The sequence below is a fragment of the Crocuta crocuta genome, unplaced genomic scaffold (assembly GCF_008692635.1).
Source record: "Crocuta crocuta isolate KB4526 unplaced genomic scaffold, BGI_CrCroc_1.0 scaffold409, whole genome shotgun sequence".
NCBI lineage: Eukaryota > Metazoa > Chordata > Mammalia > Carnivora > Hyaenidae > Crocuta > Crocuta crocuta.
The window spans coordinates 1182998-1204339 of NW_027528006.1; the positions used below are offsets into that span (position 1 = coordinate 1182998).

At 35.7% G+C, this 21342-nt stretch overlaps 1 protein-coding gene across 1 annotated transcript in view; it reads right to left on the reverse strand.

Moving 5' to 3' along the window:
* PARP8 (poly(ADP-ribose) polymerase family member 8) overlaps window positions 1-21342 on the reverse strand; it is a 169267-nt gene that overhangs the window by 11484 nt on the left and 136441 nt on the right. Inside the window, exons 16-26 of the mRNA XM_077752887.1 lie at window positions 17463-17555; window positions 10522-10647; window positions 9205-9270; window positions 7668-7671; window positions 5940-5997; window positions 4874-4922; window positions 3681-3793; window positions 3390-3462; window positions 2147-2216; window positions 1526-1599; window positions 574-643 (exon numbers count right to left, since the gene is read on the reverse strand). Of these exons, the coding sequence (XP_077609013.1) occupies window positions 574-643; window positions 1526-1599; window positions 2147-2216; window positions 3390-3462; window positions 3681-3793; window positions 4874-4922; window positions 5940-5997; window positions 7668-7671; window positions 9205-9270; window positions 10522-10647; window positions 17463-17555 (796 nt within the window). The remainder of the gene's footprint in view (window positions 1-573; window positions 644-1525; window positions 1600-2146; window positions 2217-3389; window positions 3463-3680; window positions 3794-4873; window positions 4923-5939; window positions 5998-7667; window positions 7672-9204; window positions 9271-10521; window positions 10648-17462; window positions 17556-21342) is intronic.

Sequence of the window (21342 nt, forward strand, 5' to 3'; positions counted from 1 at the left end):
GGTTGAAAACTTAAAATGCAGTTAGGAGTGGCTACTGAAACTCTCAACACAAGGAGAAAAATGCTTTTTTAGTCAAGGTCAGATTTTATAGCAAGAACAAAGAGTAGCAAGAACAAAGAAAAGTGTCTGATTTTCCAAAGCACCTATCAAATTGTTCTATCCCAAGTTCAAAAGAAATGAATATTTCAGTGTAGAAACAGGAAAACCTATTGGGTTCTCTTCTTGATGCTGGTTCATCTTTCTAATTTTTCGTGGTATTATACAATCAAAAGCCAACTTAAAGAGGAAGGTGGCATATTAACAGAAGACATTAGTAATACTTGATCAGGAAAATATAATTACCATTTTGAGATATCTGCCAAGAGTAAAATATAGCACTGTTTGAATTTTTGCCAATGCCGCTTTGTTTTTCACCTTTACGCTCTCTAGTGTACCTGTTTTCCATCTGTGCCCTTAGAGAAGGTCATGAGGGATAATGCTGTCACTAATGCATTATGAGCATTCTGTAAATTCGTAAAAATACAGATAACACAGAGAATTACTGCGATGAAGTTTGTAGAACTTTCATCTTACCTTCACATAAGGCGATGCATTTTAAGTTACGGCTTTGCAGGAATTGGGATTGCTGTCCTTTTTTCTGTGACTAAATTCCAAAAGAATTTAAAAATTAGACTGAAAATGGGGCAGTTGCTCAACTGAAAAGAGAACTCATCATCATTAAAAAATAATAGCCACTAAGATAGCTCCAGATTAAAAAGAAAAAAAAAGGCGGGGGGGGGGCGGCTATCTAGACTAGCAGTAATAGCCTTGATTCTTTCTTAATGTCAAGCTATATTTGTTATATCATTTAATGTCTGTACATAATCATTATCAAATCATTCTCAAGATAAGTGAACTAAAAAAGCTAAATTAAAGTTTAACAGCCTCACATAATGGAATTAGAACTCAAATTTATTTTTACTGGAAGCCTGGCATCTTCATTTGAAGGGAAACAAAATGAAAGTTGCATGGTCTTTTTAAACATTAAAATCAGTTATTCTAGATCATCTAACTAACCTAAAACCAACCCATTTTTATAGCACCATTAACTTAAGCTGCAGGGGTTTCAGAAAAACCTCACATAGAAAACCTGTAGTTCATCCCTGTTCCCTGATTTTTCTCCATCTTTCTCCAACACCTAGCATTCTATCTAAATATGTATTTAATTCATTCACAGCCACTCAACAGAAGGTAAACTCCCAAAGGAATTCTCTATGGTTTTGTGGTCTATTTTTTATTGTCACTCTAGCCCAATGCTTAGCAGTCTCTAAAACGTTATAGGAGGAGCTTAATAAATACTTGCTGAATGGCTACTGAATAAAGGTGTTCTGGTCATTACACCTTAGGGCAAGTTTTGTTCCTTCGTGTGCAACGACCATTTACAATGATTCTACAGACTTAAAAAGCCAGCGTGCTTATTGACGTCCTGCAGGCTAATGAGGCTAGAGCTCACTCATCACATGAGCCACTTGAGTCACTACGACACCTGTGATGTGCTGCTGCTTTTACTGCTTGATGCCGGCTCGTCTTTGGCTGTCACCTTCTGCTTCTTGTTCATCCCTGAGGACACCAGGAAAAGAATAATTCAGGAACAAAGCCGCATGATGCCCCTCAAGTACAATCCCTCGACACTGTGCCTAAGATTTCATTGTGTCGGACCACCAATGATCACAATGGGCTCCTGAAGGACCAGCTCCTGTGACCTGGGGTGGAAAGTCAGTGGGCTCTGGAAGTCCTGACAGTGTTAAGAAGTAGAAAATCCACGTTTTTGTTTTTTTTTTAATTTGTACTGAAAATAGGGATAGGAGATTCTCTTGCATAAAACTGATATATTTAAAAAATTCTTAAAACAGTTTTAAGGGATGCCTGGGTGGCTCATTTGGTTAAGCATCTGACTGTTGATTTCGGCTCAGGTCATGATCTCAAAGTTGGTTAAGATCGAGCACCGTATCAGGCTCTGCCTAGGGACTCTCTCTGCCTTGGGACTCTCTCTCTCCAACTATCTCTGCCCCTTCCCTGCCTACCACTCATGCACATTCTCTCTGTCTCAAAATAAATAAATAAACTCAAAAAAATTTTAAAAGGTAAAAATGAAACACAAGCTTACCTGAGTAACCAAAAGATATGCTTGACATTGGACTAAGATAGATTCCACTTCCATACATTGCACCGTGGAGCTAAAAGGGGAAGAAGTGGGAGAAAAAGTGGGCAGTCAATGGTTTCAAAGGTTAATACTTTACATAAGACAAATCAGTCTCATGTTGGAGCATATACTCTTAGAAAATGATAAAGCTCTTCCCTAAAGTACTAATTTGAAAATAAGTGACTACTAATATCCTTACCCTCAAAATTCAGTGAGTTGATAAAAAATCCTTGATAAAAGTTTTCCACCTGACCTATGACAAAAATGGTTACTTATTATAAAGTAGGGTTTTTACTCCAAAATATTTAGCTCCAAAATACTGAAAACAAACCAGGCTGCATTATACACAACGAGAGTTTTGATTAGGACTCACATGCTAGTACAGCACCGAAGTAGCCTATTGAGATTTTCACTGTAAAATGAAAATTCTTATCTCCTCTAAACTTGCCAGTTATAGTTTCATTACCTGAAACTCTTCCCCTGCTCTCAGAAACTACTCAGAATAATTAAAATTCTTCCCATATATCTGTCTTCTAGGACCCCTGTACCCTATTTAGAATGAACTGAATACTAATCCACTAAGTGTGTGTTCATGGACATTACATTTAACTGTATCATCTCAACTGTCATCAGAGCGTGAGATCTGGCACAGGTGATGGGATTGAGCATCTCATTGCCTGATCTCTTCCATCATCAGATGAAAATCAGCTGAATGACAGTGAGGCAGGACGTTGGAGATGAAGGGAATAAATAAAGATGAGCACATACTCACGATATCCCTCCCGCTAACTCCCAGTGCTGCCCCAGAGACTTTGTTAAACAGGCAGCAGATGGCTTTCTGGTATCCAGTTTCCATTTTGCTTATTCTTAGCCCTAACTTTTCTTCTCTTAGAGTACTCACACTGAGGCGTGCTCAACAAATCTGTGTTGAATTAGCAGACAGAATGCTTTTCCCTTCTGTATGATAGCTTTTCTTCTACTTAAGTTCAAAGTGGCCTTACTGTTTTCTCATAGGGAACTCAATTTCTTCTTTTCATCTCTATATAGTGTATAGGTCAATTCTGCTTCAGTTATTTTCTGAAATTACTTATGCCTTTTAAAAACCCTATGTAATTTTTTAAGACCACTTGCTTCCCCCTTTTCACGAAAAACAAAATACCAGGATTGCTTAGATATATGGTCTTGGTAAAGCATCCAGAAAGTTTACCTGCAGTCTAGTATTAGAAGCAACAACGAGACCATTCCTCAGGATAGAGTGCCAGTTTTCAATGTGTGAGCCACTAAAGCAGAGGAGGGGATGGACAAAGTAAAACCAAACATTAATAATCTCCTAAAGTGGCCACACCATAATAAATCATGTATCTTCAGGAAGTCAAGTATCAGGCAGTGGACTATTGAGTACTAATAGACAACTACTAAAAGAGAATGTTTTCCTCCCCACACATTTCTGGAAGACCGAGGTGAAGCTATATCCCCATTAACATTAAGACATACTCACTGAAATGCAAAGGTGCTTCCAAAGAGTTTTTTAGCAGCTCTAAAATTAGATTCTTTGGCTGGTGGACTGCTGAGAAGAAGGAACTGATGTGGAGTATGCATAAATTTCAGTTGCTGCCATTTAAAATAATGACAAATGAAAACATGTCAAAATTAACATACAATCAGACTGATGACAATTTTAAATTTTACTGGTTTAAGAAATATCTAGATTTAAGCCATAAGAATTTACATTAATACGGCCATTCATTAAAAAAAAAAAGCCCTGCATAAATGATAAATCATATGGACTGGCTGATAGGAAGGGTATTCTTTAGGCTAATGGAAAAGGAATAGAGAGACAGACAATACAAAGTCATTTATATTTAGCTTTGGAATACATTGTGTAATCATGTCCAAGCAGATCTGCCTTCCTAATTATGTTTCTTTTTAATACTTTTATTACTGAATTCCCTAAGTATCTACTAGCTATTCAACTGGGGAAATATCCGAGTTTTTGCTAAGCAGAAAAGTTAGTTCAAGATTTTAAAACTGCAAAAATTACCAACATCATGCTTTATTTGCATATGCTTATAAATCTGGAAATTGCCTATATTCACATATAGTTTCCCCTTTGTTCATGGAAAGAAATTAAAACAGAATCTTTTGAATTAGTTGCTTGACAAAATTTTCTAATTGCTGCCCTTTCACTTAGGAATTTATCGATATAGGAATGCAATATAAGAGAATCTTGTAGCTTAGAGATTCATAGACAGGAAAGCTGAGATTCTAGATAGTGCTCTTCTTAGGTAATGACCAGAACTGAAATCAGTCCATTAGCTTTTCATTTATTTTGTAAGCATATTAAGCCAATAAGGCAATATCTTTCTTGCCAACAAGAAACTGACAATGATAAAAAAGCGCATTACCTTTTTCTGGTCAATCTCCAGATTCCTCCTATCACTTGTGGAATAACTAAATGATTTCATATGGACCCTTTTACGCTAAAGTTCAGGGCAACAGCCTGAATTTGAATTTGATTTCGAGGGAAAACTTGGAGCTGGTGTGCATATGGTAATTTCAAACTGAAGAATGAGGCCTATTCTGAGATTAGTTCCATTTCCTGGAGAGGCTGCCTAAACATCACAGTGTCCCTTCTCCCAACTAGTCAGGACTGTTCCCATTTCTGAACATATATGTGAAAGAACAACTTACCCTGTTAACTGGCAGTTTCACAATATGTGACCTATTACTTGAAATAACCCTGAAATTAATTAAAATAATCCATCAGTCACAAATACATGCCAAATATATTTAAAGTTTTCCTCCTTAGTTGACAAGTGATTGGAACTAATGTCTGCTATGATGTTAACTAAATAGAGTGATCACTGTACTTAGTTACATCACTTTGCTTTGTTCCTGAAACCACTGAAAGAGCTCATGTAACAAAAAAGATAGTATTTTAATCTGAGAATGCAGAAGTAGTTCCTTAAAACCTGAGTGTGGTTTTTAATTACTACCCCATCAGATATCAGCCAAAAAACATTTCTAAGCATTCTTTCACATGACGATCACGTATAAATACAAAGATTGGAAGCTGATTCCTACATCTGCTACTTTGGCTCTTCCCTACATTGTCTAATTAAAAATAAGTTTTTATGAGATCTTTCTTCTTTAAATAGTTGAGGATCTTTGCGCTGATGTATACAGTGGTTTATACACAAGTTGTTATTCACCATAATTAGACCCTGAGGTTGAAAAAAATTAAATCCAGGTATCTGAAAGAACTAATAATTTTATGGTTTTCAGTACAGAAAATAATACTAAGGAAAACTCTAAAACATTTTGGTAGATTTCCTTCTCCTTGAAAGAAGAATGACTAACAAACTGAAAGAAATTATCACAAATAATGAAAAGTTAACAATCAGAGGCTGATTACAGGGGTTACAAAAAGAGTCGGTATTTGACATTTTTACCTTCATTTTTAATATGACTTAATGTGAGAATTTAAAAAGTTAAAATGAAAACTATGTGTTGTTCTACTCAATCAATCAGAATCTTAATAATGAGATCAAAAAAATACAAAGAAGGCAGACTTCCAAATCTAATTTTTAAGGTCTTATTAGAGTAAGTGTTCACTGTAAGATTCTAAGTGAAAGTTAAGTAATTAGAATCACTCTTTCTCTTTTGCTCATCTTTTCATTTTTTAAGAACTTTCTGGTTGTCGCATCGAATGACTCTCATGCAGATCAAGCTCTTATAATCTTTACATCTGTATTACTGCATGATAATTGTGATGAATTCCACAGCCTTTAAGTTTTCCGTGATTTCAAAGAGACCTGTACATATGGGAAATAGATACTATTGTTTTCATCTAGCAAGTAAGAAACCAGAGGGCAAAGGGTTTTTGAGGCAGGCGTGGTATGAGGGGTGCTATAGAGGGGAGCTCTCAACCCACACTCCTATTCTCGGTCGGACCTCCCAGGATCCATGCGAGACTATGGCCACGCCCTCACCACACTCAGTCTGAACAGGGCATCACCTGCAGCTGGCAAGCAAAGAGTTCATCAAATTTATACTGTCCTTGTTAAGGGAGTGAAGCGTACAAGACATACATTTTAGAAAGATTTTCAGTAAGCGTTTGAAACAGTGAGTATTGTCACTCAGTCCTCAGTTAACTAGAAAATTAAATGAACCAAAACGGCTTCACTGTATAATCCAGCTAATCACATTTTGTAAAATGACAAACTGCCATCAAATACACTGCATATCTGTGTAGTGCGTAGGACAGCATTTTCTTCCCCTTGTGATATACAAGTTTTAATTAAAGTGAGAGTCATTACGGACTCTGATTATAAAATCACCAGGACTCATAGGCTTGTAGAACTGTAGCATTGCAGGTCTTGTAAAATAGGCCTTCNTCTCTCTTAAAAATTCCTTTTTTCCTTTCCATTTTTCCCTTTTGCAAAAGAAAAATGAGGTTGAACAGGTATACCTAATCTGGTTGAACCTGGAAGCCTGTGGCTGTGAGATGGTAACAGCACAATTTACTCTAGTTGTCCTGCCCCCCCTCCCCCCCCATNACTCTGAACTTCCATGCAGCACAATGGACTTGCCCAAACGTTTTGTTACACAAAGAGGCTTCAACAAGCTTTAGCCTGGCTCCCTGGTACTAGGCCACATCTCAAAGGTGATCCCAGGCACCCTGCTGAGTCTCTGATCAAGGAGATATAATGCTATCCAACCACAAAAGGTATCTTGCTCAGAGCCTGGAGCCTGTTTCCGATTCTTTGTCTCCCTCTCTCTCTCTGACTGTCCCCTACTCATGCTGTCTCTCTCTCTCAGAAATAAAAAAAAACATTAAAAAAAAAAAAAAGGTAACTTGTCTCAACCTACATTGTCAACCTTCTGGTAATTCTCTACTTATCCCCCTTCTGTAATTTTCCTGTTCCCCAGAGTCTCCTATTTTCACTACTCCGTAAACCCCTCTTGTTCCCTTTCTGTTCTCACTTGAGAACTCTCAGTCACCTTTGTCCTACTCGGAGGTTACTTTGGCTAATGCTGCAAGTCACTGGTTCCCACTCCAGTCCTCAAATAAAATCTATCGCCAGCTTTCACAAGTGTTGAGTGCCATTTTTCTTTGAAGATGACTGTTTTTAATTTTTAACTAACATCGAAGCAAATCTCAGATCACAGCTACTACTCACGCACAATCCTCGGGTCCTGACTTGGGTGTTGAGCTTCACAGGAGAAAACTGGACAAAATTTACATAAGAAGAGCCCTTCTTTTGAAAAGTATTTCCTGGAATTTACCCAGACAATTAACCTTTTCACAGAACAAAAGGCAATCTGTCTGTGGCAATTTAGGTCTATCTATAGGGCAGGACATTCTAGAAAATAGGACGTATAATGTTATATTTATTTGGCGAGGTTTAAAGAGTGGACACATAAACCCTGACAGCCTCCCTATGGAGCACAAGGTGGAAGTTGACGCCGCAATGCTATTTACCATCCTGACAGTGAAAAAGCTGAGGCATCAGGCAATTAAGCAACTTGACCAAGGTCACAGGCCACACCACTGATGGGTGAATTCTACAATACATGCCTCTCACTTCCTAAGCTGACACTCAATCGTCTTCACTGCCTTCTATTTAAAATAGCTTACACATGACCCAGAATAAAGGAAGCAAATTTTGGCAGAGAGCTGATCCCAGAGTCAGAATTTTGAAGCTATTTTTATCCAATAATGATCCTGGTCTAAGGTGTCATATAAATGCCCTATTACCACCAAAGTTTTTGGTGACTCAAAAATGTTTACTCAACTTTGTGTAAGGTATTGAACAAGGTCCTTTGTTCTCCCTAAGTGGAAATGTGTTTTATTGTTTTCTTTGCCTTAGACAAATAATAAATATTTGTTTGAAAAGGAATTCAGGTAATACAGAAAAGTATGGGCATAGGAAAACAACTAGAAAGGATGATGGTTTTTAAGCAAATACTGTAACTAGTGAATTAAAGATCTCTTCATTTACCATTATCGGACATACACTGTTGAACAAATGGATGCCTATCTGACTACATGGAATAAATAGCTATCAAAAGAATCAAAATTCAAATTTGGGAACGTGAAGATATACTCTGGGAGCATGTTTTCAAGTAGACTAGGGGTGACAGTGGGAGAGAAAGGCAGTGTCACAGAAGCTTTGTGGGCCTCATGATCGAAGGAATCCAATACTCTTTCCCCAAAGATTGCAAATGACTTAAAGTAGTATTTATTATAAGCCTCCAGTGTCTCCAGCGCAGTGCAAGCCTTGAAACCACCATATGCAGACCAAACCCATAATGTGTGATGACGTCAATTATGGATTATTAATTTCTATTTATAATAATGAGTTGTAAGCCTCTCTCCAAATCTTTGGCAGTAGAAAGGCCTCAATAATTCAATAGCATGTGCTTTTTCCAAGAGCTGGACTACAGCCCAGTGATATGTTAGACGTTCATAATAAAACACAATCCTTGCTCATCAAACTTCACCAAAGGCTCTCTAATGGCCAGAAATATAAACTCATTCTCTCTGGGAGTCTTCTATCTTCCAAAGTTGTTCTGAGAATCTGTGTTCTTTCTAAAATATTTATGCACAATTTACATTTGATAGAATATTTGTTTTTATTTCAACATTAAAATATAATGTGTTAAAATTACTACTGTTAATTAAAATCGACAGTCTAGGAAGATGGTACCAGATTCAACCTTTGCCTTAAGATATTCCGACACACCTCCACATGCTCAAACTCCTGCAGAGAGCATGAGGATTATAATTATGCAATTACCCTCCGAAAGTCTCCATGGTAGCCCACCAATACATTGACACAATTTAATTAAAACATCCTAGTACGACACAATTTTAATTTTTGTATTATTTTAATTATATTCCCATCTAATAGAAAACTCTACATTTCACTAGACAGTCAATACTTTGAGACATCTTTAAAATATGATTTTACTCGAGCAAAACTGAACAGTGTAAGACCACAAGATGATATACTTACTTGTGTCATTTCTCTAATAGAAGTTATGCTATCCAGTGCTTTCATTACTCGATCATAGTTCTTCTTCTGTTTGAATGGAAAAAAAAATAGTATTCACTATAAGCCTTTGCGAGTCTGCGCATTACTACAGAAACATTATTTCCGTATGTGGATTTCCCATCAGAGTCAATTTGAAAGCAATGATTGTTGTGTACATAAAAGGGAAGACTTTAATAAGATGGTTCTAGGATGTAGGATATATAACTGAGTTAGAGGGAAGAAAAAAGAAAACAATGCCAATACTAATAGAAGTATATAAAATCATGTTTAGCCCACAGTGGGGAAACTATAAATACAAAAAAGGTATTGGGCCCCTGATTCTTACTTTCACTAAAAAAATTAAGCCATGATGAATAAAGTAAGCATAGAATCCTTCTAAAATCCAAAATCCACATTAAACATTACAATATCATTTTGTTTTTATATATTTTTGATTGAAAGATTATTACCAAAAGAGTCTGACTAGCAGGTGTATAAATGACGCTACACACTTAACTGATGATTCATCTTCAAGCACATTTTAACTATGTGTACTGTTGTCACTTATGAAGGAAGGAAAGCTTCTCCAAGGACATTTTTTATAGCCATTGTTTCTGGCAAATGATTTCAAAATGTACAATGATAGAAACTAAGGCGATTTTAGCTTTCATGCAATTTGAAGATTTTGCTATTTTAGAAGGATTCCGTCTAATCGCCACGAATATTTATGAAATTGTTTTCTCAAGAAATGTTAGTTGATCACATGAATTAAACTTCCACTAACCTTCGTATAACTGGGGAAGAAAGGGGGGTGCAGGGGAAGGCAAGGGATAAGGAAATAAAAATACAAACTAAAAACAGAAGTTGGTCCTTTTACCCATGACCCTTAAAATGAGGTTACATTAAGCTAGAATCTCAAAAAATATACAATGAAATTAAAGTAATCATATCAGCCAGTTTATTATAGCTATTTACCTGCCTTCCATGCAGATGGGATGTGTAAAGATCACAATTTGAGAGGATGAAATGGGTGAAGGTTCGTAAAGTCAAAAGTTCTAAAAAATGATTTAAAAGATGGAAGGACAGGGAACGTAACAGGATATGGGAAAGACTGAAGGAGGCAGGAAACCAAGTTTGTGGAAGAAGAACCATATTTACTAAATGGATCCAGAGTCCACAGCAGGTCAGGGATGTGCTTGCCAAGGGAGGGATTTAGATAGAAACAGGAAAGCTAATGAGATTAGAATCTCAGCTGCTGTTACTGGAAACAGGATGGGCTCTGGAGGGTTCAGTACTCACCCTAGGGTTGAAGGCCAGCATCTGAGGATCGTTAGGATCTACCACAGAAGGATATGGCTCGAAAATGACAACTTTTCTAGGAGATTCCAATGCAGACCTACACATGGACACTAGTAGATCTACCACCTTGAAATACATACATAAGATAGTTACCATCCTTTGGGTTTCATCAAGTGCTCTGCCATTGTTTCTTCCTGGCATGGTACTTAGCCTAAGTTAATCAGAAAAGCCTCAGCACTGCTATCAATTTCTCAGATATGTAATTTATGGCTTCAGACCAAGTTTGAACAAACTTGACCACTAACTGAAAATAATTAACATGCGTTGGAGTGCCTGGGTGGCTCAGTCAGTTAAGCACTCAACTGATTTCGGCTCAGGTTATCATCTCATGGTTTGTGGGACAGAGCCCCACAATGGGCTCTGCGCTGTCAGCTTGGAAATCTCTCTCTCCCTCTCTCTCTGCCTCTCCCCTGCTCTCTCTCACCTTCTCTCTCAAAGTAAATAAAAAATCATTTAAAAAATAAAATAAAATTAGTTGCTTCCAATTACATCCTAATATCGCTTCGTCACGAACACATTCTATGCTCTAACATTGTTCTAGGCTCTACATACAAGGCAGACAGGTCCTTTCTCTCGTGGAATTTACACTCTAATAGAGAAGATGCATAATAAACAAAATCAGTTAAACAAATACACGTTTAAATACATTTCTGGTCATGTTGAATGCTGTAAAAATTAAGCAGGCATTAGAGACTAAGGCAATAGAGGGTGCCGTTTCAGAGTGGCTAGGAAGGCGGTGATGTTTCAACAGAGACTAGAACAAAGACAGAGAGGGAGACATAACTCTGGGGAGAAACCATTCCAGGTGATGGGAACTGCAAAGGCAGGAAACGAGTCTGACGTGCTCTAAGAACAGAGAAGCTCCTAACATCATCTTACTTCTTCCAGCTCTTTGCCGAAGGCCATTAATGACTTTGGTATGCTAAATATGATGGTTTTCTTCCTATGTTCTCCTGTGGCCTGTTTACACAATTTACTAAGTGGCAGTATTATTTAACAGTTAAGGGCAAGGCTCCCTCTCCAGTCCCCAAAGCAATATGCTTCTGGCCACTGAATTAAGAAAACACACACTGTCTAAATGGAGAGAGCGTACCAGAACAGACATATCTGTAGTGTGAAGATAGGGACATCATCAGGAAAGCAATGGGCTTAATCTTTCTAGAAAAAAATATTTCTAGCAAATTTTTAAACAGGCATTTTAAGAATGCACAATAAGAGTAAAACAAATTTTGATTCTTGTGGTTAATGAAAGGAGCACTGTGACCTAATAATAGGGCTCACTCTGTTGTGTGTATACTCACAAAACACATGCACCCAATCACAGCATCCAGAAATGCCACGGACCTAAAATAATTAGCAACTCTCAAACCATTCCATTGGGCATATGATCTGTAAGTAACAATTCTTGAAGCACACAGACATACATACCCACAAAACTCACTCAGAGAACAGCAGGACTGAATCTGTTAGTATGTCTTTAACATACTATGTTACATACATACTATGTGTATGTGTTATACATACTATGTGTATACATGATTTCCAAGCAATAGATATAATAAAGACATAACAAAATCCTTTTTGTCTTCCACACCCCCACACACATTCCTTCTACCCCAGAGAGATGCACTTTAATCCAGATACAAATTGTTTTCAGCATTATCCAGCCTCCCAATAAAAGAAAAATACAAATAAAAACTCCTGAAAAAAAAATCAGTAAAATAAAATAGCTTCTTCTGAAACTCTGGCAGTGGGGAGGGAATTGGTACTGTCTTATAAAACTTTTTAAGAATTATGTGTCACAGTCTACAACGGAAGCTTTAGAAAAGTATATGCCCTTTGCATATAAGGTCAAATGATCTTTGACAAGGGTATTAAGACTACTCAATGGAAAAGAATAGTTTTTTCTACAAATGATGCTGGGAAAACTGGATATCCAAAGGCAAAAAACTAGAGTTGGACCCTTGTACCATACATAAAAATTAACCCAAAATGTAATAAAGACCTAAACATAAGACCTTAAACTATAAAATTCCTACAAGGAAACATAGGAGATAAGCTTCATGACATTGGACTTGGCATAGATTTCTTGGATTGACAACAAAGCACATATAACAAAAGCAAATATAGACAAGTGGGTCTACATCTAACTTAAAACCTTTGATGCATCAAAGGACACAATCAGTAGAGTGAAAAGGCATAGGACAGGAGAAAATATTTGCAAATAAGATATCTGAAAGGGGATTAATATCCAGAATATATAAAGAGTTCCTACAACTCAACAAGAAATCACATAAATTAGAAATAGAAAAAAAAAAAAAAACCCAGATAGACATTTCATTAAAGAAGATACAGATGCTCAATACTGCCCCTCATCAGAGAAATGCAAATCAAAACCATGAGATACCACTTCACAACCATGAGGATGGCTACTATCAATCAAACAAACAAACTCAGAAAATAACAAGTGTTACTAAACAAGTTAATGAAGAATTTGGAGCCTTTGTGCACTGTCCATGGAATTATAAAATGGTATAGCCACCATGGAAAGCAGTATGCAGGCCCTTCAAGAAGTTATTAATAGAACTTCTATACAATCCTGCTGGAAGCGACAATCCCATATCTGGATATATATCTGAAATAATTCGAAGAAGAAGGGTTTTAAACACATTTGCATATGCATGTTCACAGCAGCATTATTCATAATAGCCAAGAGATGGAAGCAACCAAAATGTCTATTGACAATTGAATGTATAAACAAAATGTGGTATATGCATATAGGAAATATTATTCAGCCTAAAAGAAGAAAATTCTGTCACATGCTATAACATGGATGAACCTTGAGGACATTATGCTAAGATAATAAACCAGTTCCAAAAGGACAAATACTGTGAGATCCACTTATGAGGTATTTAAAGTAGTCAAATTCATAGAAACAGAAAGCAGAATGGTGGTTACCAGAGCTGGAGGAAGGGGTTACATAAGGACAATTGTTTAATGGATATAGTTTCAAGTTCTGCAAGATGAATACATTATGGAAATCTGTTTCACAACAAGTTGAATATACTTAACACTACTGAACTGCATGCTTAAAAAGGGTTATGATAGTAAATTTTGTTATGTGTTTTTTACCACAAGTATAAAGATCAAACGCATACAATAACAATAACCTGAACAATGTTCCTTCTTTCAAATATTTATTAAACAGCTTGTCCTGAAATCTTCAAAACAATCAAAACCACCAAAAATTATATGCATTCTTTTGCCAATAATTTCACCAGTGGAGTCAAGCAAATTCTAACGAAATAATAGATGTAGGAGTAGAGAATTTAATTAGAATTATTTCTGTTAATAGATGTCCTAAGCTAACTTCAAAGAGATAGTATAACTACCATAACAAAATCACATGCAGTCTACCAAAGCCTCCTGCTCCTGGCTTCCTGGGTCTGGAGCTATCAACTGGAGGTAGTTGCTCTGAGTGGGACATTTCCGCCCCTTTCATCCAGGTAAGGCTGTGTGACTAGCTTTAACCAATAGACTGGCAGTGGGAAGGGGTGGAGCTGATGAAGCAACAGGTGCACCTTTCCATTTTCTTCTCCGCCTCCACTATCCGACAGGTACTTTAGACAGCTGAGCCTCACAATGGAAATGGTCCAGTTCCATCAATCATCTCACAGAAAGCTGCCTAACAAACATTCTAATTGGACAGCAGTGTGAGCGAGAAATAAAAATGTCTATCATCCTAAACCACTGTAATTTTATTATTTATCTGTTACAGAAGTTAGCATTTAGAATTTTTGAACAAGGAAAGTTTGTATAACACTGTTTGGATTTGAACTCATCTGCATGTGTTAATTTTTCAATGGAGTAAAGTATCTACTTGAAACAATAAAAACTAACAAATGACTATGATTTCTTTTACCACAAATCATGTATTTCCCCACTCCCAGCATCAAAAATGAAAGATTCTTAATAAGACCTTAGCACATATAGTGAGTGGCATGGCCAGCAGGTTACACACATCTTTCCTCTTAGCCCGAATAATATAATTGAAGAGGCAATCTGGAGGCTAAGATACTTAAGATAGAGAAATACAGAATTCGAACAATGGGAATTATGACATTTGTTGAGTGAACAAACATCTGTGGGTTTACAGAATCACATGCTTCCAAAGGCCATCACATATAACCCCGCTGATAGAGCAAGACTATGCACTCTCCCTTGCAGGTAAAGAAGGCCTAGAAGGATGTGCAAATGAGAAAGTTCAAGTCCAAGTGAGCAAGAAAGGCATGTACAGGAGTGGCCTAGAGATGTATAATGTATTCTGAAATTTGAAGTGAATTGAAAATTGAAGATCAATGGCCTTCAAACATTTCAATATTGATTCCTTTTTTATTTTAATCTTATGTGAGAGCCCAACACAAAAAAAGTGGAGCTGTTTTTGTTGAAACAGTATTTTAGTGCTTGGAATCCTAGCTGCTGAGACACCCTCGTTCAAGGGTGGCCTCCTTCAGTGTCCCCCTAAGGAATGTTCTTACAGCCTCACAAAACCACTTAAAATGTAGGAGTCAACCGATGGACCAGCACTACTGAGATATCGTTTCTTTCTGTCTAGAAAGGAAATCAGTTTCCACTTCATCTTTAGAATTATAACCAGAATACTGGATACTTGCCTTAGTGTAGTGAAAAGAATATTCCACTTTGGAGTAGAATCACTAAATTGATATGGTCGAGTAATTGTGTTTTGTAACTATAATTGTATAATCCAAAATTAATCTCTCTTTAACAAACATTATTTTTTGAGATGTATCTATAATAAGGGGAGGGGAGGCACCTAATCCGATATTCTATCAACCTAGTCTACTTGTTAGCATGATGTTAGTTTTCTTTCTAATCAATTATTTCTTATTTCCAGGCTTTAATTCCTTCCCGTTTCAAACTGTCTGAGGGACAATTTACACCCACTAAAATGCACAAATATTAATTTTACCAAAGAATTGTTTATACATACATACATATACCTATACCTATTATACACACACACACACACACCTATTCATGTAAAATACATGTATGTATATTCACACACACATGTGTAAAGCTTAATCATTTTGACCTAGATATAAATAGCATATATTAAAGTACCTTTTCTTTAAGCAATTATTAGTTCCAGTTGATAAGAAAAACTTTCAGACAAAAACAAAAGGAAAGGAAAGAAAAAGACCCACCTAGGTCAGTCACATTCGAGAAGCCCTTAAGGTACTGGCTACTCATTGTTTTAGTTTCAGGGATTCTGAGAGCCTTTAATATACAAATATGGACATATTGGGTGCAGGGGTAATATCAAGCTATATATCTGAAATTTAACCATGGAATCTTTTTTGCCACATGACATAGGATCAGTGTTATACTGTTTGTATTATTTCTCATTTATAACTCTTTACATCACAACTGTTTTCCTTAATATTTCTTCAGGTGGATATATCTCAGTTTAGTTCATCAGTGAAATAATTAGGGTAACAGAATGTACGTAACTTCACGAGGCCTGTGCTATCTGTATTAACTGCTGTATCTCCATCTGGTGAAATGCCTGTTACATAGCAGGCATTCAATACTTGTTGACAGAATGTCTGTTATGTGATCATTTTTTTCCCACTCATCTTTGCAAATTTTAAAAATGACAGATTGGTAATTCCTTTTCACATTTACTTTCCTGTTGATTTCAAATACAGCTGGATATTTTCCTATGTTTCTTTACTAACTATGGGTCCATATTTGTGAATCATGTGTTCATTTCCTCTATTAAACTATTATGACCTTCATGTTTTTTATGTTTGAGGGAAAATAAACTTCTTCCTAGTTAGCTCTTAATGTTCACTATTCTTTCAAGTAAAAAACGTAAAATACGTATGGACTCAAGTCTGCTGGTGTTTTCCTTTATGCTTTCTTGAAACTGAATAAATGCATGAACCTGATGCACTATCTACATTCTGCATGCTTAGTTTTACTCTCCTCTAGTTTGTGTACAGTATTTTCAAACAAAACTCTTTAGGCCACTGGGAATTTGTTTTTCCCAACAGTATAAAGAGCTAACCTGATTCCCCCCACCTCAAGTTGGAGGCCATTTGTTCCCAGTTACTAAATCATTTTTATTTTACAACTTGACACGATGCCTCCTTTAAAGTATATTAAGTATACTTATAGCTAGATCCATTTCGGGGATTATTTGACATTCTATTCTTTGCCAGTATTGTCTTTTTTTTTATATGAGATCGCATAATATGCTTTTGTATGTGGTCGGTCTAACCTCCCTTAATTAACATTCATATTTTTAATGTTTTCTCTGATTTTTTTTCCTTACAACTTTATTAGGAAATTATATTTATCCCTTCTGGAAACATGGAATGCTCCTCAACTTCTAAGTTGTTTCATTTTTTTTAATTTGCCTTCCTATGTCGTAAACACTGCTATAGTAAAAAACTGGATGCTTTCTTCTTGTATGTTCTGCTCTTTATCTTTCCACCTAACTTTCAAGAATAAATTGGATTCAATTTTATGGTACCAAAACTTTACAAATAAATTTTACAAAATACACGTGCGTTTTGATATTTCAGTTTCACCATGAAAGAATCGCAATTATTTTTCAAACAACAGAATGGTGGTTTAATTTCTTCCCTTGGCAATGGCAGAATGACAAAACACTCACTGGATAAAGATAGCAAAATTCAGTTTCTATCTATTTAAACAAAATCAAATGCCGGCTTGTTTTTTAATCTCACGTCAAACTATCAAAGATTTGTCCCAAAGACTGAACGTAACTAGTGGATCAGAGAAAGATTTTCAAATCAGAATAAGGAACAGTTAGTATTGCGTGTTACTACCTGAGCTCCGGTTGCTATCTCATCAGCAGCTTCATTCATTACTCCCAGGGTTTGAAAAGCAAATACACAAAGCTCTCGTTCACACACAGTGGGCTATAAAAGAAAGGGGAATGCATTACAACACTGTTTTCCATTACTCAATTCCTAAGTTAAATTTATGAAATTCCATGTAATAAATAAAAATACAGAAGTTTCAGAATGTTAGAAAGGAATTTTATGACTTGGTTTAATAAATTTCTAAATTTAGGTTAACAACTGGTAAATAATCATCTAGTGATACAGAGTCACCAATATAAGAAATCTATTTCAAATAGCTGTAGGAACTTGCACTCAGAATTTTTTAGCAATAGATGGAAAATATATCTCTCTTGCTTAATACACATTTGTACCTGTGATATATAAAAAAAGGCAGACACCTAAGCTGGTGATATACCAAAAAAATGAGTTTAAACCCAACAGCTATGTAAAACAAACATACAGAATTCCACTTTTCCCTAGGTAGTTTTCTTTGGAAGAAATAAGCATGACTCTGCTTACTTGTTACCCAGCTCTTGAAAGACTGGTTTTGTTGCAAAGACTTTTGACTTCAATAACCTCCTGAAGTCAACGGCACTGAAATATATACACTTTGCAATTGCTTTGGAAGAGTTCTCATTTTTCAAATCTAATATAGTGTCATCTGTTTGATTTATCTTATCTCCCAAGTTACAATGCATTAGGTAGCTGATGAAGCCTAACACGATGCAATCCATGGTGCTGCTGCCTAGCAGACAAAAGGCATTTGTTAGTGCCACTGTATCTATGCTCACTTATTTCCGAGGACGACTTGGTCTAGTGCTTAACCAGTGGGAAGTATGGTCCTTTGTGGTCCATCCTTTATGTTCAAAAAGAGCCCAAGTGGTGGCTTTGTGTACACAAGCATGACCAATCACAAACACTTCCGGTTGCCGTTCCCCAAAGAGAATTTTAGGAAAAAATGAATTGATACGTTTCCTTTGTCTTCCTTAAAAGTGCAGTTTGATTACATTTCCGAAACAACAGGAAAAACTACGTATGAGAGCAAATTAATTGGAGGAAGTTCTTTAATCAGATTCACGCTACATGCACACTGCTGTATATAGATGGATATACTTAGAGCAGACTGTTCAATTTCTGCTTTTTGTTTATCTAAGTGTTTAACCTATTTTTAATCTTCTAGTTTGTGTGTGTGTATCTATGTGTATGTATGTCTCAACCTCAGTTTTCCCCAGAGGCATTGGATTTGTTTCTTCTGTTCACTGTCTAGGAGTATGATATGGTCTGAAATAGTAACAGAAACCACTGATTGTAAATTTACTGTAGTGCCAAACACTATATTGGTGTGTTAGTGGACCAGTGTACCACCAAGAATCCAGGGGGAAGGTAAAACTGTGGCAATCAAAGAGCCCTCGGAGTTTATTCCTGGAACAGCTACCCAACAACGTTTGCTGAGGAAGTAGACAGGGACACAGATGGTATTTCATTTTTAATACTACTCTTGTCAAATAACCATACATTTTTATGAATAAAATCCATCAATCCCAAAGCTAGATAATAGGATAAAGCTTAGTTAGTGTATATGAGTAATAGCTGGCTTTATTTTTTTGTTTGAACTTTGGATAATAAATTACACATATTTTTGATCATCCAAATATGTATGTAAGCATGCACATGTCTATTCACACACAGATTCCAGGAAATGTTTTAAAACAAAAGAAACTACCCTTTTCAGTACCAAATTGTTACTTGGAATAACAGAAATAAAAATGAAATAAAAATACTTCGTGCTATACTAGCTTAGATGGATAAATTTTACAATTTTAATTTAGGAAAAATTTCAAAGACTTAAGGAAAAAATACAATAGTTATCCTTACATATCTCTATCAGCACACTTTGTGCCCAATCCTAGATATTCATGTGCCACCCTGTTTGTGTCTCTCAAATAATTTTCACCAATTTCATCCCTAACTCCCTGTTTTTTTTTTTTAATCTTGGGTAACAAATGAATAATACTTCAATGTTTCCTTTTGCATTTTCTTTTCATTCTCCTCCCAGATCTGATTTTACTTAAATCACCTAATCACTTACCAACTGACCCATTACTTTAAATAATAAACCTATATTCCTAATGATAAAGCTATGGTTTGATTACTTTATGGACACTTCTTTTCCTTTCTTGCATCTTTTTGCTTAAAATGTATAAAGCTGGTTTATAGGAATATCTTGTTACTGCAACTGTCCGAAGAAGGAAATCAGATACCCTAGAAAACTCTGAGGAAAAAAAAAAAACTTTCCTACCATACTAAAAAATTAAAACTACACATTATATTCTTATAAATATAGCTTTATCTTCCCCTTTTTGTAAAATGGTGAATATAGAGGTAGTAATATGGTGATTAACTTATATGCTATATTAACACCAAACTAAATAAATACTACTGAATCATTAAAGTAACACTTCTATATTTATTGCTCATTTTTACTAAAAAGTTCAAGGCAGTATTTGAGATAAACATTTACAAGCTAGTTTTTGTAAGCCTTTGACCTTCCTTTCTCCCATGTTTATCCACATTTTATTTGAGAAGTGCAAAATGTCAACACAAGATAGCACCCTAAAAGGAAGTTCTCAAATCATATTAAGTAATCAAGATTAGATGTCTCCTTGCTCACAGAAAGGATATTTTATTCAAGAAAGAGAAACCAAATCATTTTCCCCTAATGAAACTTAAGTATTATATTGTAGATTAGCGTTCTCTCCTGTTAGCTGACTCTCAGATGATCCCTTGTCCCCCAACAAATTCTATTACTACACTATTTATAAAGAAAACTCTAGCATCAACTAAACATAGAACATAGTTGGGGCACCTGGCTGGCTCAGTCCGTAAAGGATGCAACTCTTGATCTCGGAGTTGTGCATTCAAGTCCCACACTGAATTCAGAGATTACTTAAATCAATGATTGAATGAATAAATAAATAAATAATATACCCCGAAATTAAAAAATATATATATTTTAAAAAATAGAACATGGTCATTTAATAGCTATTACTGGATAAGCATAATGATATGTTCTACTACACATATTTTAATACAAATGTATATGCCTAAATAAAACCAAATATATATTGCATTTATGAGTTCATTTTTCAGTTGACATTCAGTAAGTTTCCATTTGCAAAATATTACGTATTCTTAATGTTATTATATTGCCCTCAAACAATTAGTTCTTATAATTTAAGCTGTAAAACCATGACAAGTCATTCTCACCACTGCACATACATCATTTTTTTTTTATATAACATTCATTATGCGCCACTTAAACACATGGAGAATTTATACGTCCCTGAGATTTATTTTCAAAGTTTTTAACCCAAGACAAATACATTTTAAATTTTGTTTGAATCAAAACAACTTAAACGTGAGCAGTGAAAACATATTTCAAAAATGGGTAAGCCCTAAAGAATATTTTAGAACCTAACTGCATTGTAGAAACTTTGTGTTTTCAATGAATTTAAATGACTTCCCACTAAAAACAGAAATGATACACCTCAAGGGAATCTAGCTGTGTATTTATTTTTGGCATGGTGCAGGTGAGTGGTTTTCAAACCTTTTCTTGCCATCTTCTTTCTGTTTAAACCAAAATTTTCAGGTAAGCACAATATACAGAACAGATAAACAGATAAATAGATTCCTATTCCAGTTGGGGCACATGTGTACAGTTCAGTTTTCCTATCTGTAAACAGGGATAAAAAAATCATATCTAGTGCATCAGGTTGATCAAAGGACTGAGAAAGAGACCCAAGTAAGATTAGGTTGACAAAATCTCCGAGGAATACAGAGCTGTTTCAATATTAACACTAGG